This window comes from Cyprinus carpio, chromosome B1 (genome assembly GCF_018340385.1).
Source record: "Cyprinus carpio isolate SPL01 chromosome B1, ASM1834038v1, whole genome shotgun sequence".
Taxonomy (NCBI): Eukaryota; Metazoa; Chordata; class Actinopteri; order Cypriniformes; family Cyprinidae; genus Cyprinus; species Cyprinus carpio.
The window spans coordinates 9177169-9194351 of NC_056597.1; the positions used below are offsets into that span (position 1 = coordinate 9177169).

Sequence of the window (17183 nt, forward strand, 5' to 3'; positions counted from 1 at the left end):
ATTAGTAGTGTAATTACAGTAGTATGATCACTTACTATGATCAACAGAGCAAAGGTTAAGCAGTAATTTTCTTTCCAATCACATCAGACCCAAATCAAATATGGCAATAAGACACCTTTGTCAGGGTAGTGTCATTTAATTTGACAGGAATGAGGCTGTGAGGGATAGAAGTACACCCTGTACTTACCTGTTTAACATACTGAATTTTTTTTTGAAAGTTGCAAGTTGTTGAAATTACCATCATCTTTTATACTTTTATACAATGCGTGCTGTTGTAAAGACTGTAAGTCTATCCCTCACATCTTTTGTTTAATATGGTGTCTAACCTGACTAAGGTCTCTATGGTGAAATGTTGATAAAAATCAAACCTCATTTGTTTTTGAGTGAGCATGACGTTACATCAGATTCAGATGACCAAGTTATGGTATCGCTTCAGAAAACTTTGAATTTAAACCAAAAGAGTTGTCTTGATTACTTTTAGGCAATCCTTGTGTCCTTTTTGAATCGTAAAGCTTTTGGACCCCATTGAATTTCATTATATGGAGAAAAAAAAAACAGCTGAAAGATTCTACAAATATCTTCTTTAGTGTTCCATAGAAAAAAAGATTTTGGAATGTCATGAGGGTGAGTAAATAAGAAATGAACAGATTTTGATGAACTATCCCTTTAAACCAGCACACAAGGTTTAAAGGGAAAAGGGAAAAAAAAAATGAAACCAGCACACAAGGTAGTTATACCCTACAAGTCAACAGGTCCCTGCTATCTTCCAGGCTTTACCTCTAGTAGAACTAATCTCTCTTTGTCAAGCACTCTAGCATATTGCATATGGCAGATTAGCTTAAAAGAGAAACTCTCTCCAAGGCCTTGGATCTTCAGTCCTGACTCGCATCCATGAAATGATGCAATTATGGTTCCTACTGGGGCCCAATCTGTCATGTAAACACACACCCAACCCCATCCAAGGGCAAGGACTGGAGATTGGCAGGAGGAGACAGGTAGATGTCAGGATGAGAGAATGATAGAAGGGGGATGGGTGTGGAGGACTTCGGTAAGCATGCCAATTTGGTGTTTACGTGTGGATGTGAATGCAAACATGAGCGAATGTGTGTGGCACTGCACTCATGCGGTTGTGCAATGAGACACTTTGTCTTTTTTGTCCATCTTCCTGTACAGCGATCCTTAGCGGGGCTTAGTAAACAATTGGTATCAACAGAATGGGACCACCTAGGTAAAAGTTTCCATGTTGAGGCATTTTTTCAAACTGTTGCTGCAAATTTTCCCAAACACATTAAAACAAGCTATGCAAATGTTTTATGATGGTACTTGCGTAGTGTATTGTTATATTAACCTGAGCAAACGGTCATTCATCTTGGCAAACTCGCTGTGTTTCTGCGCTTCAGATGTGTGAGGCCACTTGAAGTCAATAGGCTACATCAAAAGCCACAGTCCAGCTTTCTGCAGATGATCAAAGGAGATGAGTACTAAAGACCTTGCAAGGTCATCTGTAAAAGTGGATAAAGGAAATGCTCCTCACGTTTACATATTCTGCCACCAGTGAAGTGATAAAATGTTCATGTAAGACCAGTAAAAATGGTACTGAACATATTGTACATGAACTCAGCGACCGTATTTCAAATACTGTACATTTCCAATACTTCTATCAAGTCTACTTTAACTTAAAGGCATAATTCACCCAAAACTGACGATTCTGTCATAATTTACTCACCCACTTTTTTCATCTGTGGAAAACAAAAGATAATTATTTGAAGAATGTTTTAACTGTTTTTGCCCATACAATGGAAGTATGTGTTCTGCAGAAGAAAGAAATACATACATGCCTTGTTTAAAGGCATACACAAAACAAAAAACAAAATTTTCACACAAAACACATACCCCAAAATCGTTCCAAACCCATAAAAGCTGTGTTCGTCTTCCGAACACAATTTAAGATATTTTGGATGAAAAATTAAGTCATTATTTTTGTTTTCTTCGCTTACAAAAAGTCTTCCTGTCACTTCATATAACCAAGATTGCACATCTGATGGCAGATGGAGTATTCTGACGACGACTTTCATACCTTTTATGGACCTTGACACTGTTATTTACTTGCCAATATGTGGTACAGTCACAGGCCTCCCGGTTTTCATCCAAAATATCTTAAATTGTGTTCCGAAGACGAACAAAGCTTTTATGGGTTTGGAATGACATGGGGGTAAGTGATTAATGACAAAATTTTCATTTTGGGGTGGAGTATCCCTTTAACTATCCCTAAATGCATTTCTATCATGCATTTTATGATATTTTAAAATGTAATTTATTTCTGTGATGTCAAAGCTAAATTTTCAGCAGCCATTACTCCAGTCATTGGTGTTGCATAATCCTTTAGAAATCATTTTAATATGCTTGTTCACTGAAGAAACATTTCTTTTTATTAGCAGTGTTGAAAAGTGTTGTGCTGCTTCATATTTTTGAGGAAACTGTGATACGACTGAATTAAAAATTCAAAAGAACAGCATTTATTTGAGAATTATATGTTAATAACAGTAATAATTGCTTTCAAACAATAAATATTAGCACACACTTTGAATGATAGTGTATATAAAGGATTCATTGGATCTAAACCAACACAGTCAAGATTGTACCGACTATCAACTCAAAAAAGAAAATCCACTTTAAATCCTCAGACTGGTAAATTTAGACATAGACGTGGTAATCATGTAACTGTTTCTGTGTTATATTCCTCGCAATAGAACTTAATCAGCACAGTATGTGCTTATGACTCAAGCTCTCTGTTTACAATGGCTCTTTTGTGTATCAGTTGGTTAATGAGGCCAGGCATAGCTTTAACATTACTTGCTTTACTACATATTCTTTTGCCATTGTCTGTGTAAGTTGCCTTACTGTCTGTCAACTCCCTGAGAATCTGGAGTTTACAAGCTGCATCGTGAATCTGAAGGGATAACAGTCAAAACTGACAGCCCACACACGCTCCTGATAAACATGTACTTGTGCATGCAGAGAGATACACAAACACACACATCCTTAATGGGAAACATCCTGATCTGACCGTGGTCTTGTCCACCCTGAACCAGATGTGCATGCCGAAAATAAATTAATCATCCTAACATAACCTGCATCATTTAATATCATAAGAATCCAGTGTTTCTTGTATATTGACATTGGGGTAGGGTTCGGGGTTGTGTTTGGTGTAGGCATTCATCACTGTGATTGACATGACCAATGAAATGTTTAGCATCAGCTGCATTTTCGCTGAACTGGTTTGGGAAAAACAACCAGGAGCGATAAGGACTACATAGTTCCGGGTTCCACGTGTTTATTTCCAACGTATATATAGTGTGAGCAGTTAAGTCACAGCTCAACAATTGGACCGTACAGTGCAAGCATATACTACACTATACCTGAGCTTTGGATTTACTACAGTGAGAGTTGGTATTTAACATAAACGTTGCTGAAATCACATAGTCTATGTCCATCTATAGATGCTGCACTGCTGTATATCAGCATGATTCACCATGATCACGTACAAAACAATTTAATATCTTATGTCCACAAAGTAATTTGTGTATGCCGTATCAATGTTTTTGCACATTATTTATCTTCCTTAGCCTGAGGAAGAGCTGTTTGTGATGAGCTTTCATTCATCATGTGACTTTCTCATCACCACCTGTTTTTGGTGGTTATCAGTATTACAATGGTTCAAAACAGATATTAGTACTTCAATATGCTGGTTTATTAACATATTACATCTGTTAATGAAATATGTTTTATTATTGTGAATTTAAGTCAAGTCTGTAAAACCTAAAATGTTGCTACCATATTTTTAACGGTGAAGTTCTGGCAACCACAGATGCCGCTATTTTACAGTAAATGTCACAGATTTTTTTTTTACAGTGTACGCTACTAGCATATTGAGGCGACTGTGGCATCCAGTGAATGAAGGGGTTCTCTCCTAAGTTTAGTAAAACTCTCCGCCTAGCATCACTTCAATATGACAAAATACTGAGGGGGAGTTGAATTAAACTTTTTATAAAAAACTAATATAAGTACAGAAATCATCTCAGTGAGATTAAATACAATTTATTTATTAATGTGTAAAACCTTTTTAAATTAGAGGTGCGTTCACGCCATATTGTAAAAATCATATTGTAAAAAAAGTTCACATCCTCGTAGAATTCGTAATTACATCACCTCATTCATTAAGCGCTATGTTTAGGCCTTGGCAGTGCGATCCCAGGGTGTGAACAGCTCCAAGTAAAACGTCACGTGTTGTCATCTCAAAATCACAGTAATTACGATATGGCATGAATGCAGCATAGCACTAAACTACTGAATGCACCTTTAACGAGATATTTAGTATTATTTATTTTGCTTTAATTCTGTATTTACAGCTTATTTATTGTCTGAATTTCAAAGAAGGCATTGCCTTTTGCCTCACTGAACAAATGTCACTTCTTATCCATCAAACTTATTATTGCTATTTATTTTTTAAGAATCCAGCCATACGATTTTAACAAATAACTGGGAGTAAAAGAGTGATCACCAGTGCCAAAATATACATTTAACCTCTAGAATAATTCCTATTTAGACCTGGCTAATTCAAAAGATCTCTTTGCATTGAGATACATATTTGAGTGTGTTTAATAAGTGCTACAAGGAGTGAGATAGAGGCTCCCTCTGGTGAAGCACTTCTCATTATCACAAAGTGAAAAGCATAAAATTATTACACTTTATTTTTTTTTATTTTTTTTTTATGAACACATCTGAATAAGCTGAATGGCATGTAGCTGGCAGAATAACCAGTGTGCTGAAATGCCAATAACGCTAAAGATAAATATAAGACATGTAAGAACATAATAAATCACCACTGCCACAGGTATCGTGAATGTCTATAGAATGTCTCATTCAAAGAATCGGAGGACAACAAAGGGCCTTCCTGACTTTGAGTTGTTATATCTATGACCCACCCAAGAACTCATCATTTTGGTCCCCCACCCCTGTTGTGTCAAACGTGTCACAAAGTTATGCATCACTGATGCCTCGTCAGCCCCTCTGCAGGTGTCTTGTCACACCCTCTGAACCCTGTGGCTTGACCTGGGACCTCCAACACCTGGAAGAAGCCCAGTTCCTTATGACCTTTGACCCTGCTGTGTTCATCACTGCCTGGCACCTGTTGAACACATCAGAGAGCTCTGCTAGTCACATAAGAGACTTTCAGACATGAGGTCAACAGGTTGTGAGGGAAAGAATCTTTGGTTCACTTCTTAAATGTCACAACTTGCGAGTAATATGGAATATCCAATATATCCAAATGAAATATATCAAGTCTAATATGCAGTGTTATGACATTCCAGAATAAACTGCTATAGATCAAAGCTTCAGCTGCGAACAGATAAATCATCACACACAGAACAAATCATTTTCTTTTCTTTTCAAGGCAGACAGAAGGTGGCAGTCCTTCCACATAGCTTCATGATACCTTTTGTTTCAAAGCAGCTTTAAAGAAGATGCATGTTTCTATATTACAATTAAAAGTTGTTGGTTTTTTTTTTTTTTCAGGTAACTATGTCGAGTATTGTCCATATGACAGAAATGTACAATTCTAGGATAATACAAATCATACAGTTAGTTAATAAAATATTTAAGCACAAATGATGAATATGACTAAGGCAATTAGTCGTCAGTATATGTAAGAAATAATTGAAGACAGGCTGTTTAATTATTAGAAAATAATGCACACCTAAGGTGATGATACTGATTCAAATTAACAGCATTAAAGACAAATGTTATCACTCAACTGAACTGTGTTTCTGCATTTTAAACACTTACATTATGTTCTTGTTCCGTCCGTGCAAAAAAAAAAAAAAAATATATATTAATGCAGGCTCCCAAATGTGCAGAGACTGTAAAATTAGGGTGATATGATCATATTTTCTTGACCTTTTAAGAACTCAGTCAGCTGCATTTTGGACTACCTGTAGCATGTTTTATTGAAGATGCAGGACAACCACCTAGCAGTGTATTACAATAGTCCAGTCTAGAGGTCATGAATGAAGAAAAATGTCATACAGATTTGGAACGACATGAGAGTGAGTAAATTATGACACCATTTTCATTTGAATCTATACAACAGTTTGGCCCTCAAACCTGATTGACCAATATCTCTGTTTGTATCACTCTGCCTCTCTATGCACAATGGTTCTACTGTGGCTTTATTGGGAATATTTTCATTGGTGAAGCTTAAAGAACTGGTAATATTGTGTCTAAAATGTAAGTTACTCGACTTCTTGTTGTTTGAACTGTTTTAAAGCAATGTCACACTTGCAAGCATGTTGTGATTCGGCCATAGGTGAGAGGCCACAGGAACAACACTTGCTTATGTGATACTGCATAACTACTTTTAAATCACTGGAACCAGCTTGTAATTTTCAAAAACGGCTCAGAAAGGTAAAGTTAGTTCTGAAATTTTTGATATTTTGATATCTATGCAGTGAGATTAATTTAAGTACATCTTAACTATCCCAATACTTCTTGGTTTCAAGAAGAATATTTCTATAGAACATTTTGTTGTACTTTTTGTACAATGACTTCCATAAGTGACCTTCTGAAATCTCAGATCCACTTAAAATGATGTGGAGTTATTTGATGTGATGTACAAATAGTTAAATCATCTGGTGGGTGGCATCACATCAATCTCAGAACCACACACTGTGACAACCCAGGAGCTTAGCATCGCCTCTGCATGATAACACACTCGCTCAAGTACCAGGATTATGTTTAATTGTGTTATCACGATGAGCAGGCTCTGAGGTTTGGCGGAGAGTCAAAGGCACATAATGCTTACTGGTCTTTCTACCCACCCAGTGATGTGCAGCGGCGCACTTGACAAATCCAAGAAGCTTTAACACAGTGAAATGCATCGCAAAACTGCTGCTCCTCTGCACCGACTGTGTCATTGTAAAGACTTAAAAAGGTGCTGTGGTTGAAATACCACACATGCTTTTATACCATGCCATATGAGACAGATTTGAGTTCTGCCTTAAGGGTGAGTCATCACGTCACGTGCAGCATGGTGCTCTGCCGCTTTGCATGTCTACACATTCTGTAAAAATTCACTTAAGGTTCATACTTGTTGGAGCTATATTACTCCTTGTGGGCTAAACAGTAATTTGTATACTAAGTTTTTTGCTTGTTTGCATGTGTTCATGTGCCAGCAAATGACAATGTTTTCTGTTTTGCATGATCTGCATGGTCGTTGGCTAACTGGCTTCTTCGTTTGGTTTCGAAAAGAAGAAATAAATATGAAATGCTTTAATTTTCCTTAAAACTAAACAGACTTCCTTCTTAACTTAATGTTTGTTAACATTTCATTATTTGTACCAGCTGTACCAGTGGTTTTAAACTTTGTACTGACACCTATAGGTGTGGATGTATAAAGTTTATTCACTGCTGCTATTTCACAACAAAGCCATTTGTTTATCAGGGTTGTGCACTATTTAGAATTGAATGGGGAATTATTTTTAAATTCCAATTTAATTCCTGAATTTGAAATCAGGTAGAATCACTGATCTATATGTAATGTTCTCTATTATAGAACAGTGGGTAGAATGCAGAATTAAACCTTTTTTTTTTTTACTAGAATATCAAATGAAAGTTCTGAGATGTTTGAAAGATACAGTATGTTTGAAATGGCAGCTATAAAATTGTGTATTTCGTTTACTTAATTTGGTTTATATATTTCACTTCATTTCCTAGAATGCATTAACTTTGTCTGAATTACATTTCTTTGAATTACAGTTCAGTAAATACCTTTATCAGTCATTCCTGATTTCAGATTTACTTTTGTATTCACACCTTTGTAAATTATGTTAATGAACATAAAGCAATTCAGTTTTCAACTCTGTTTTGTTCATTTTTTCAGTATTGCAGTACAAATATAATGCATTCAGTTTGGAGTTTCAAAAAGTTTTTTTTGATTGTTCGTGCTGGTATGTTGCTGGAAACTACAATGCACTGTTAAACGCCTGCAGTGAACTCTCTTCCTGCAGCGAATGTGATGGACAGAGCCAATTTGCTGTGTGTCATGTGTTCGCATTCATCATTGTTTGGTCGTTTTATTTTTCCACTCGTACTGTTTGGACCACTTGATTGCACACATGCTATTCCCTTAAAAAATCCCTCTGGACTATGCTGCAGACTGTGGTATATTGTTTTTGTTATATTGTTTTTATTGTTAATGCATTGTAAAAACCCCTGTATAAAGTACACATATTATTTGTAACTAGTGAATTAACCTTGGCTGATCATGTGGTGTAAAGATGTTGGCAGACATGTGGGGGTGATCTGCTCCATGTAGAATAAAACAACTTTCTGTAAAAGACTGATTTAAAGTAAGTGTCTTTACCAGGTCTAATTGTGGTACTGTTCTAATTGTGGGACTGCAGTGCATCTGCAAATTATTGTTTGATCTTAAACTAATTTTTGTGATTAAGGATATGTGTGAATCAACCAAAGCCAAAAAAGTGACACTGTAGTGATATATTATATGATAATATGTAGAACATATTTACCACATATGTGCAGACATTATATGTATTGCAGATGGTGAACTTAACAGACTGTCTGACTTCATTTCCCTAACTATTCACACAGTCACATCCCTCCAGACAAGAGTCCCCTTTCATCAGCACTTAGGTGACATGACCTGTCTACACTCGCACACAAACACACACGATTCCCATCTATTTGTCAGGGACTGTCCTTTGTCACGTCTGGCACAAATGCATCTTATGCTAGACAGAAAAACAGCTGTGAGGGAAGTGCTTTTCGATGTCTACTGAAAAAAACAAAATCAATATGATGCAGTTTAAAAGTCGTATCTATCAACACTTCTTCATTATTGGACTCCTCTTTGTAGTTCCTGATATAGCCATTCCCAACAGGTAAGTAGAAATTATTTTTTATTTCACCATGAAACTGTCCATTGTCCATGCATGACTACAATATACTGATGTGAAATTTTAAGACTTAAAAAAAAAAATACTTAATCCACCAAAAAAGCTGTTTTCAGAGCTAAGTATATCATTTTTGAAACCTGTTAAAATGTGGCAATTAATACTTTACAATATATGTTTGCAACATAGAAAGTATAGTTGATGTTGATGATATCCGAAAGTCTGTCCTCTTGATCCACACTGACTGATCGCAAAACATTAAATGATAAAAACCTGTTGTTGAGTTGAGGACAACTTTTTATCTAGCTCTGTCAATATTGTTATTTCAGTGGTTAATTCTTAAGATACAGGAGGAAACAACAATTTATATTAATAAAAAAAAAACGTTTTTATCTTTTCTACCCTACAACAACAATATAATATTAGTAAAAAAAAAAAAATATTTTCTGCCCTCATATATTTTTCTGTTCAGAATTTTGAGCAGTCAAAAATACATTGCAGATAGTTGATTTTATTTATAAAATGTTCTTAATCTTCTGTCAGACTAAAGACAAAGACAGACCCATTAACAGAACAAAGGAAACCAGGGGTCTGTGCATTAGAGCCGTCTATGTCCTGCTGCTATGGATGGAGGAACGTTAATGGTGTCTGCCAACGTGAGCAATTTAATAATTCTACCTGTATTTTTGAGTCACAAGGCCAAATTATACAGTTAATTAAAATTATGATGTAATTATTGGCTCATAGCAATATGTAAAAAGCCCTGTGAGAATGGATTCTGTGTTGGGCCTGATCGGTGCTCGTGCATGAAGGGTTACAAGGGCAAAAACTGCAATGAAGGTAAGATTGATAATATAATGTTTAAAATAGCTCTGATTTTAAAAGCATGATATCATGAGAATGTGATTTGTTTTATTTTTTTAAACAATAAGAGTGTAACATTCAGAAGCTTGATCTAAGGAGTCACAGTGGGATTAATAAAGAAGGAGTAGGACAGATACATTCATTTAATGACACCAGAATAAATATCAATAACATTAAAAGGTAGTAGCATCTGCCAAAATATGCATTTTTTTTTCCAGCTCTTCATATCCTAAAGAATCCCAACTTTAGGAAATAGTGACTCAAGTTACCATTTTTTATACATTAAATATTATTAAAAATCTAAGTATAATATTATTAAAAAGTATAAATATTATTTAAAATCAAAGTAAATATTTTTTTTTTGTGCCAACATGTATGATATGACCTGGTTGAAGTACTATTTGCTATATCAGGATCGAGTAGGATGTGGTCTACAGATAAACACAGATTATTTTTTTTTTTTTTTTTTTTTTACTACAGATGTCAATGAGTGTGGGCTACCTATGAGGCCTTGTTCCCACAGCTGCATGAACACTATTGGCAGTTACCGTTGTTTCTGTAATCGTGGATACACGCTGGACACTGATGGCAAATCCTGCATCAGTAAGGCAATGCATAAGGCATCAAATTATCTTAGGTGAACCAAATGGTTGCCAAATTTGTGATAAGAGGGAAAGATAACCTTAATTGTGGCTGTATACATTTCCCATGTATCCAAATTGCTTTCCATTTCAGGTACTGTATTAGAATGTGTAAACATTTGCATTACATTTTCCAAGCTTCCACATGTTTTCTCTCTCTCTCTCCCTTTTCTCTCCAGAGCAATTGAACTGCACCTCCCTTCACTGTCAGTTTGGTTGCCAGATTGAGAGAGATGGTGAAATGGGCTGTTTGTGTCCTCCAGGGCTCTACTTGGCTCCAGATAACAGAACCTGCAAAGGTGATCCTGTATTCCCAGAGTTGCCTTATCCCTCCTTCCTTTGTGTTAAATTTAGTTTGAACCTCCAGTACAGACATAATTGTTTAGCCTTTGCATTATGCATTAGACCTGTGTAAATGTAATGATTAAACCTATGGTCAGTGAGTCCTGCTAGGCCAATGACTGGCTACATATAGTAAACAGCACAAATGGCACTGTTACAAAAATGTGCCATTTGTACTAGGGGCAAAATGTTCTAAGTGCACATTGTTGCTAGGTGAGGGATGGTGAAGGAATCAGCCTCCTTTGAACTGTCAGAACTGTTGGAGTGAGGTGAAGCAGCCTATGCCAAAAGATATCACTTTGGCATCCACTGAGAACAGGTGTGGAGACAGCTTCCCATGCAGCATACAGGGCATTTCAGCAACCCCCACATAGCAAGCTAATGGCTCCCACCTACAAGCCAGAAAGTCTGTCATTAACAGTCCCTCAGCCTAAATGTTCATGGTATTCTCCTCCAGCACAGGACATTTATCAGTTTGTTTGTCAGAAGATCTCTGAAGTTGTAGAGTGACCCTGTAGAAACAATATTAAGAAGACCTGATCCAAAAGAAATTTAGAACGTAGGTCAAATGAAGTTGGACTTGTTAAAGATTTGTAAGCCTTTTCTACCACTTTAAGCATATTGTGCTTTGTTCTTTTCATTACAGAAATTACTAGCCACTGTGTTTACAACCCTATAGATGACAGCCTAATGTAAAGGTCACAAATTAAAATTGAGCAAGAGCAGCACAGCATATGCACGTAATGCTGCTGCAGACTTCCAGGAAGCCTTTAATTTACTTGCTTAAAGAGCATAAATATCTTCTGGGCTTTTTACCTTGTTGTTAACAGAGGTGCACATTTCAGTGGTTAAAGCAGTCACTTGTTCTATTCTGGCTTTTATCCCAGTGTAAGTGTTACAACAGGGTTGTATTTGTTTAGAGTCTGCTGGAATTCCTCAGCAAATGTTTTTGATTTTGTGTGTTGTTTGATCATTCAGACACTTTTCACATTTCCAGGTTTTCCAGAAGTGGAAGTCATCATAGTTGGGTAAAAGTTGGGGAATGGAAACTACAACAAATATAATTTCTGTGTTCCCATTTGCTCAAATACCAAAAGAAAAAAAAATCCATGATAGCATTTATATGACTTTAACTTCTTGTATTTGTTGTATTGAATACTTGTATTTGTATTGTCATATTACTGAACTGAACCACAGTGGCATGCAACTGAAATGCTAATTTTATCTTATGACAGTTTCTTATTGCATCTACTAAACAGTCTTGTCTTTTGTAGACACAAATGAGTGTGATGGTCTCTCCCACACCTGCACAGAGCGCCAGTCCTGCAGGAACACTTTTGGGAGTTTCATTTGTGTCTGTAAGGACGGATATGTCTTGGGAACACTTCAGGATGCAGTCACATGTCGAGGTATCCTTATCTACCAAGGCCTAAGGTCATTAAGGTTATCAAAATATGGGCTGACTTTGAAATTGGTATTTTCAAAGTCATACTTTTAGAAATATCGGATGATTTTGAAAACAGAATATATATTAAAAGTGGAAATTACAGAGAATACACAGAGAAAATCTTATTTGTGCACATACTTGTGACACAGGGTATGAAGTGATGTATTAATAAAAGCGTACTATGTATATTTTATGCAGTTCACTTCCGCAAAAGGAGCCTTTTAAAGCAGTCTGATTCAAAAATTCATCAGACAAATGTCCAGTCTAAAATATAACAACTAAACAGTCTTCACAGTGTTACAGAAAGACCAGTTCATCAACAGCTCTCAGCTAAGTTTCCTTCTCTTATGTATTATAAACAGATAAAGATGAGTGTCTGACAGGCAACCATCGCTGCAGCCACCAAGCCAGCTGTGTGAACACAGAAGGCTCGTACACTTGCCAGTGTGATAAAGGCTACACTGGAGACGGCTTCAGATGCTGGAAGAGGAGCAACAGACAACAGTCATGGGCCGCTATGTACTTCCAGTATAAACGCTCCAAACAGATGAGGCCAGTATAAAACTGCAATGTTGGGATGGCTGTTCATGTTTCAAACATTAAGAAAATATCAGAATATGTGTCATGAAATATGAGTCTTTGGCTTAGGTTTTAGAGTTGTAGTTCCTGATGTCAGTACTTCTTAATAAAATACTGACCTCTGGTGGAAGGATGTTTTTTAGCCCTTAACCAAGGGATTTCATGGAATTCCTTTATCTTGTAGATCTTGGATATGTTCACTCAAGTTCTCTGAATTCTATATTTAAGAGTACATAGTGTGGAAAGACTGACTAACATAATTAAGGGAAACCGGAGTGCGCTGTATCTCAGGTCTAGCTCTTGCTGTTACTGCGGTGGGAATGGGCAGCTGCATCCAGACTCTCTTACTCCATTCACGTTCACCACAGCAGGTGTCACATTGGACCTTCACATAGAAACAGAGAGCACTCCAAACCCTAGAACTACTTACGGGACAGCCGAGAACAAAGGAACGAAACGGGGGAACGTACAGCCTCATCGAATAACTCAGACCACAATGCCTGGAGAGGGGGGAAAATTCCACAAACTCACCACAAGAAACGCGATAAAACCTGCTCTTTTTCATTCGAAGCTGTCAGAAAGCATCTATACAAAGGACACAAACAGAAACATTTCAGATAAAAGGTTCCAGGCCCCTTTTTATGAAGCAGACCTCACACCAAGTTGTATGTAATTCCTACCAGAAACCGGTTTATTTACCGAAAAATACGATTTAACGCCAAGCTTGGCACTACAAATAAAAAGCAAACAAGTGGAGGAAGCTAAGAAAGGAAAGGAGGGAGTGAGAGTGAACCTGGGGAGAAAAGGAAACTCACACAGCAGTGGAAAGTTTCTCTCTGTCTTTCTAGTTATGTGACACTCTGAGGGTCTTCGCAGGCGGACTGAATGGGCTGGACGCTTGTGCTAATGTAACACCGCTGCTGCTATTGGTGCTAAATTAAGTGAAAACAATTAATATGTAAATCTAATTTGGACATCTGCAGCTACAACAACTCTTTTGACCCAACTATTTAGGAATTCAGCCCTCAGCTCGGCTTTCATTATTAAAAAAAACAATATTACCATTTTCCGAGCAGCTGAGCGATGACTAGAAGGGCTGCATAGAGCCAATGACAATAAAGAGCTGAGGGGAGGTGGAGGGTGGAGGGATGATAGTGTTACCCGCCACCCACGTTGCTGCAAAGAGCGCATGCTTAAAACTCAGGCACTGAACTATAAAACCACACAGACCCCTGTATTACTCGTGCTGTCCCATTCACTTAGGGTGATCTCAAACAGGCTTTTTCATCCGCAAGTCTTTCCACGATTATTGCAGCACTACAAGTCTCTCGGTGGGGACTGTGCTCCGGCACGCACCCACTCTGTGAGACGTAACACTCTGTTTCCGACGGCTTAGCCTGGTGATTGAAGTGGCCACCTGCCCGGCTGTAGAAGAAAGTGGTACAGGTCTTAAGCATTTCCTGTAAGTCCTGAAAGTACGTCCTGTTGTGACACTAAGGCATCTAACCAGGATGTCTAACCCTAGAATACTTGACCTAAAACCTACAATGCAAAAAGAGGGTCACAATGACTTAGTAATGGTTTTAATCAAACTAAAAATAGTTGTACTATTTAATTGTAGTTTAAAATGTTCATTTGTTAATGTACAGTACACAATAATAAAACAATTATGTTTATGTGCTAAATGTATTATTTATTACTCACTGTGATCTTTTAAACCATGAGAAGCATTTGTCTTTTGATTTTGACTTTATATATGAAAGGCGACTTTTCAGTTTATATCTTTTTTTGTAAATTCTGTAGAGAATACATCACAATGATCCTTTCTTTTTTTCTGCACAAACCAACATTATCCAACAGTATGTGTGTGTGTGTGTGTGTGTATATATATATATATATATATATATATATATATATATATATATATATATATATATTTTTTTTTTTTTTTTTTTTTTTCGAAAAATTCATATGTGTCTCTTTGACCAACAAATATGGAAATTACATGCTTAGGTAATTAATTAGGTAATACTGAGGTAATTGATTTTTTAAAATGAAAGAATACTTCAAAAATCACAGCCTACTGAATAATTCTCTGCCATTTATGCAGGATCCCCCGTAATAACATCAAAATACCAAGCCATTCTCTTCAAAAAGACACATGTGAACAGACTGATTTCTTTTTCCCTCACATTTTTTGGCATCGAAGGGTTATTTCAGTGCCTAAATATGGATTTATTCCTATATGGGTCAGGTCTGGACTGCAGTTCTAGTATTGAAACCTAAGTCCTCAAATTGTAAATTTCATATGGTCTTCTGGGAAGATTCACCTATCGTATTAATTACTGTTTCGAAAAACTGTTACAATGTGGGTGGCTGGTTTTAAAAATCTTAATATAATTAGCTTTTATATATTATAAAAGTATAAATTTGTGTATTATAAAAGCTAAAATTGTATATTAAAAAGCTTGAAATCCATTGGGCTTATCATCTTTTAAAGCTCCTAGAAGGCACAGACCTCTGGAACTACAGGAGTGGGCAAACTGGCCAGAATATGAAGGCTGTAATGATGTAAGATATGTTCACAGAGCACCCTGCCGAAGGATTATCCTGCAAGAGCAGGAAAGATTTTGAAACTAATCTAGAACGGTATGCTTTTCTGATGTTGAATTTACTTTTATGTTCCAGAATGTACAGGGGTTAGGAATGAGGTCAGGAGAAGAATTCTTGTCTGGAGTTACCAAAGACTCTTCAGAAACAGGGCCAGAAAACATTCACGACAGCTGCATAAAAGGAGTATTTACACCTGGTAACTTCATATGTTTTTACTTATCAGATTTCTATTTGATCAGTTTAAATGCCCTTTAAGACATATTTGAGATGGAGATCCTCAAGAGGTTGCTTGATACTCATACGACACAACAATTATGAATCTGGATGTTCAACCTCTGAAATGGAACTCGGCAAATGCCACTATCCACTTGTAAGCTTCTCTTTTCATCAAGAGAATGTGCAAACTGACACAAATGAAATCTAATGTTCATCGTTGCATTAGTGCATTGGTGACTAGTTGGACTAAAGTTACTCTCAGGATTAAAGATGACCAAATGTTATCATTTGAAAAGATAGAAATCAATTTATCACCCTCATGTCATTCCAAACCCAAAAGACTTTCGTTTATCTTTGAAACACACGTGATGATATTTTCAAAGAAGCCTGGGGGATTTCTGTCCAGCCATTGAAAGTCCATTCCACCAAAATTTTCAGCTTTGAAAGGTTTCAAAATTTTCAGCTTTGAAAATTTTATATAAAACTATAAAAGTAATCTAAATAATCAAGCATTTCAGCACTTTATATGGTTAATTCATGCAAAAACAAATGAGGTTTGTTCTTACACATCTAGTACATGCTGAGTTGCTGAAAAATGTGTCAGTTATACCAAATTTAAATTCATAGTACAGGCTTAAATGCCATAAATTTAGCTCTGAAATGGCCAGTAACTGGATTCAAATATGCATTCTCAGGGTGGGGGTCAAAGGGTGGACACTTTCTGGCAGTGACTGAGATGGCGTATTAGAACATGCCCTTAATACATGTGGAACAGTGGGAGTGTTGTGGATTATGACAGAACAGCTGTGACAATTCTAGATGGTTAGCTAAGTGGCTTACAGAGCGCTTTCTCCATTAGACTCTATTTCTTGTGGTAAAAGTAAAGCCCCATGAAACATACTGCAGGTATGAACAGATATAGCACTACATAAATACACATTTGAATTAAATGGGACATTGGCAGTCTGTCAGATGTGCACCACCCTGTGCCTCTCACTTGGAAAAACAATGGCAATGTACCATTGTCACAAATAAATAAATAAATAATTTTTAAATTGGCCATTACTTAAAATTCTGATGTATAGCGGTTCTGATAACTGTTTGTAATGTAAGGAATCACTATAATAACTTGCACATAGCTACATTATTAAAAAATATCACATCCCCATTTCCAGTTAATCAGGCCAAAACCTCACAGAGAGAAATTAAATGACAGAAACAGTCCAAAAACACAAGAGGCCAACAGAACTTGACATCAGCCGTTTTATGTTAGTTTTTCAGAACTGTTTTTCAGTGAATAAGCTTTTGTTAGGAAATATCAGCCTCTTGTGGTCAATGAGTTACATGGCATCTAACAGGTGTTTAAAGTACATGGTCAGCAAGAGCATTAAATGCACCGAGGCTGCTTTCCGGACACATCCAACACCCAATGACAGTGTGCATTTAATTCTAAATTCAACTAATTGCGCCACATTATGTGCACATAAACAGTATTTCTTGTTTGAATTT

The 17183-nt window shown here is 36.6% G+C and overlaps 1 protein-coding gene across 1 annotated transcript; it reads left to right on the forward strand.

Annotated features, from left to right (window-relative positions):
• The first annotated feature begins 8320 nt into the window (after positions 1 to 8320).
• Positions 8321 to 13693, forward strand: LOC109058261 (nephronectin). The gene is made up of 7 exons (XM_042716500.1): positions 8321 to 8960; positions 9516 to 9628; positions 9720 to 9812; positions 10317 to 10439; positions 10657 to 10776; positions 12094 to 12228; positions 12629 to 13693. The coding sequence occupies exons 1-7, from the start codon at positions 8848 to 8850 to the stop codon at positions 12826 to 12828; spliced, it is 897 nt and encodes a 298-aa protein (XP_042572434.1). The 5' UTR covers positions 8321 to 8847; the 3' UTR covers positions 12829 to 13693.
• The last annotated feature ends 3490 nt before the right edge of the window (positions 13694 to 17183 follow it).

Coding starts and splice junctions, on each gene's coding strand:
- LOC109058261 (XM_042716500.1), top strand. CDS start 8,848: ATGTCTACTGAAAAAAACAAAATCAATATGATGCAGTTTAAAAGTCGT. Junction 9,629..9,719: donor CGTTAATGGTGTCTGCCAAC/GTGAGCAATTTA, acceptor ATTGGCTCATAG/CAATATGTAAAAAGCCCTGT. Junction 10,777..12,093: donor AGATAACAGAACCTGCAAAG/GTGATCCTGTAT, acceptor TGTCTTTTGTAG/ACACAAATGAGTGTGATGGT.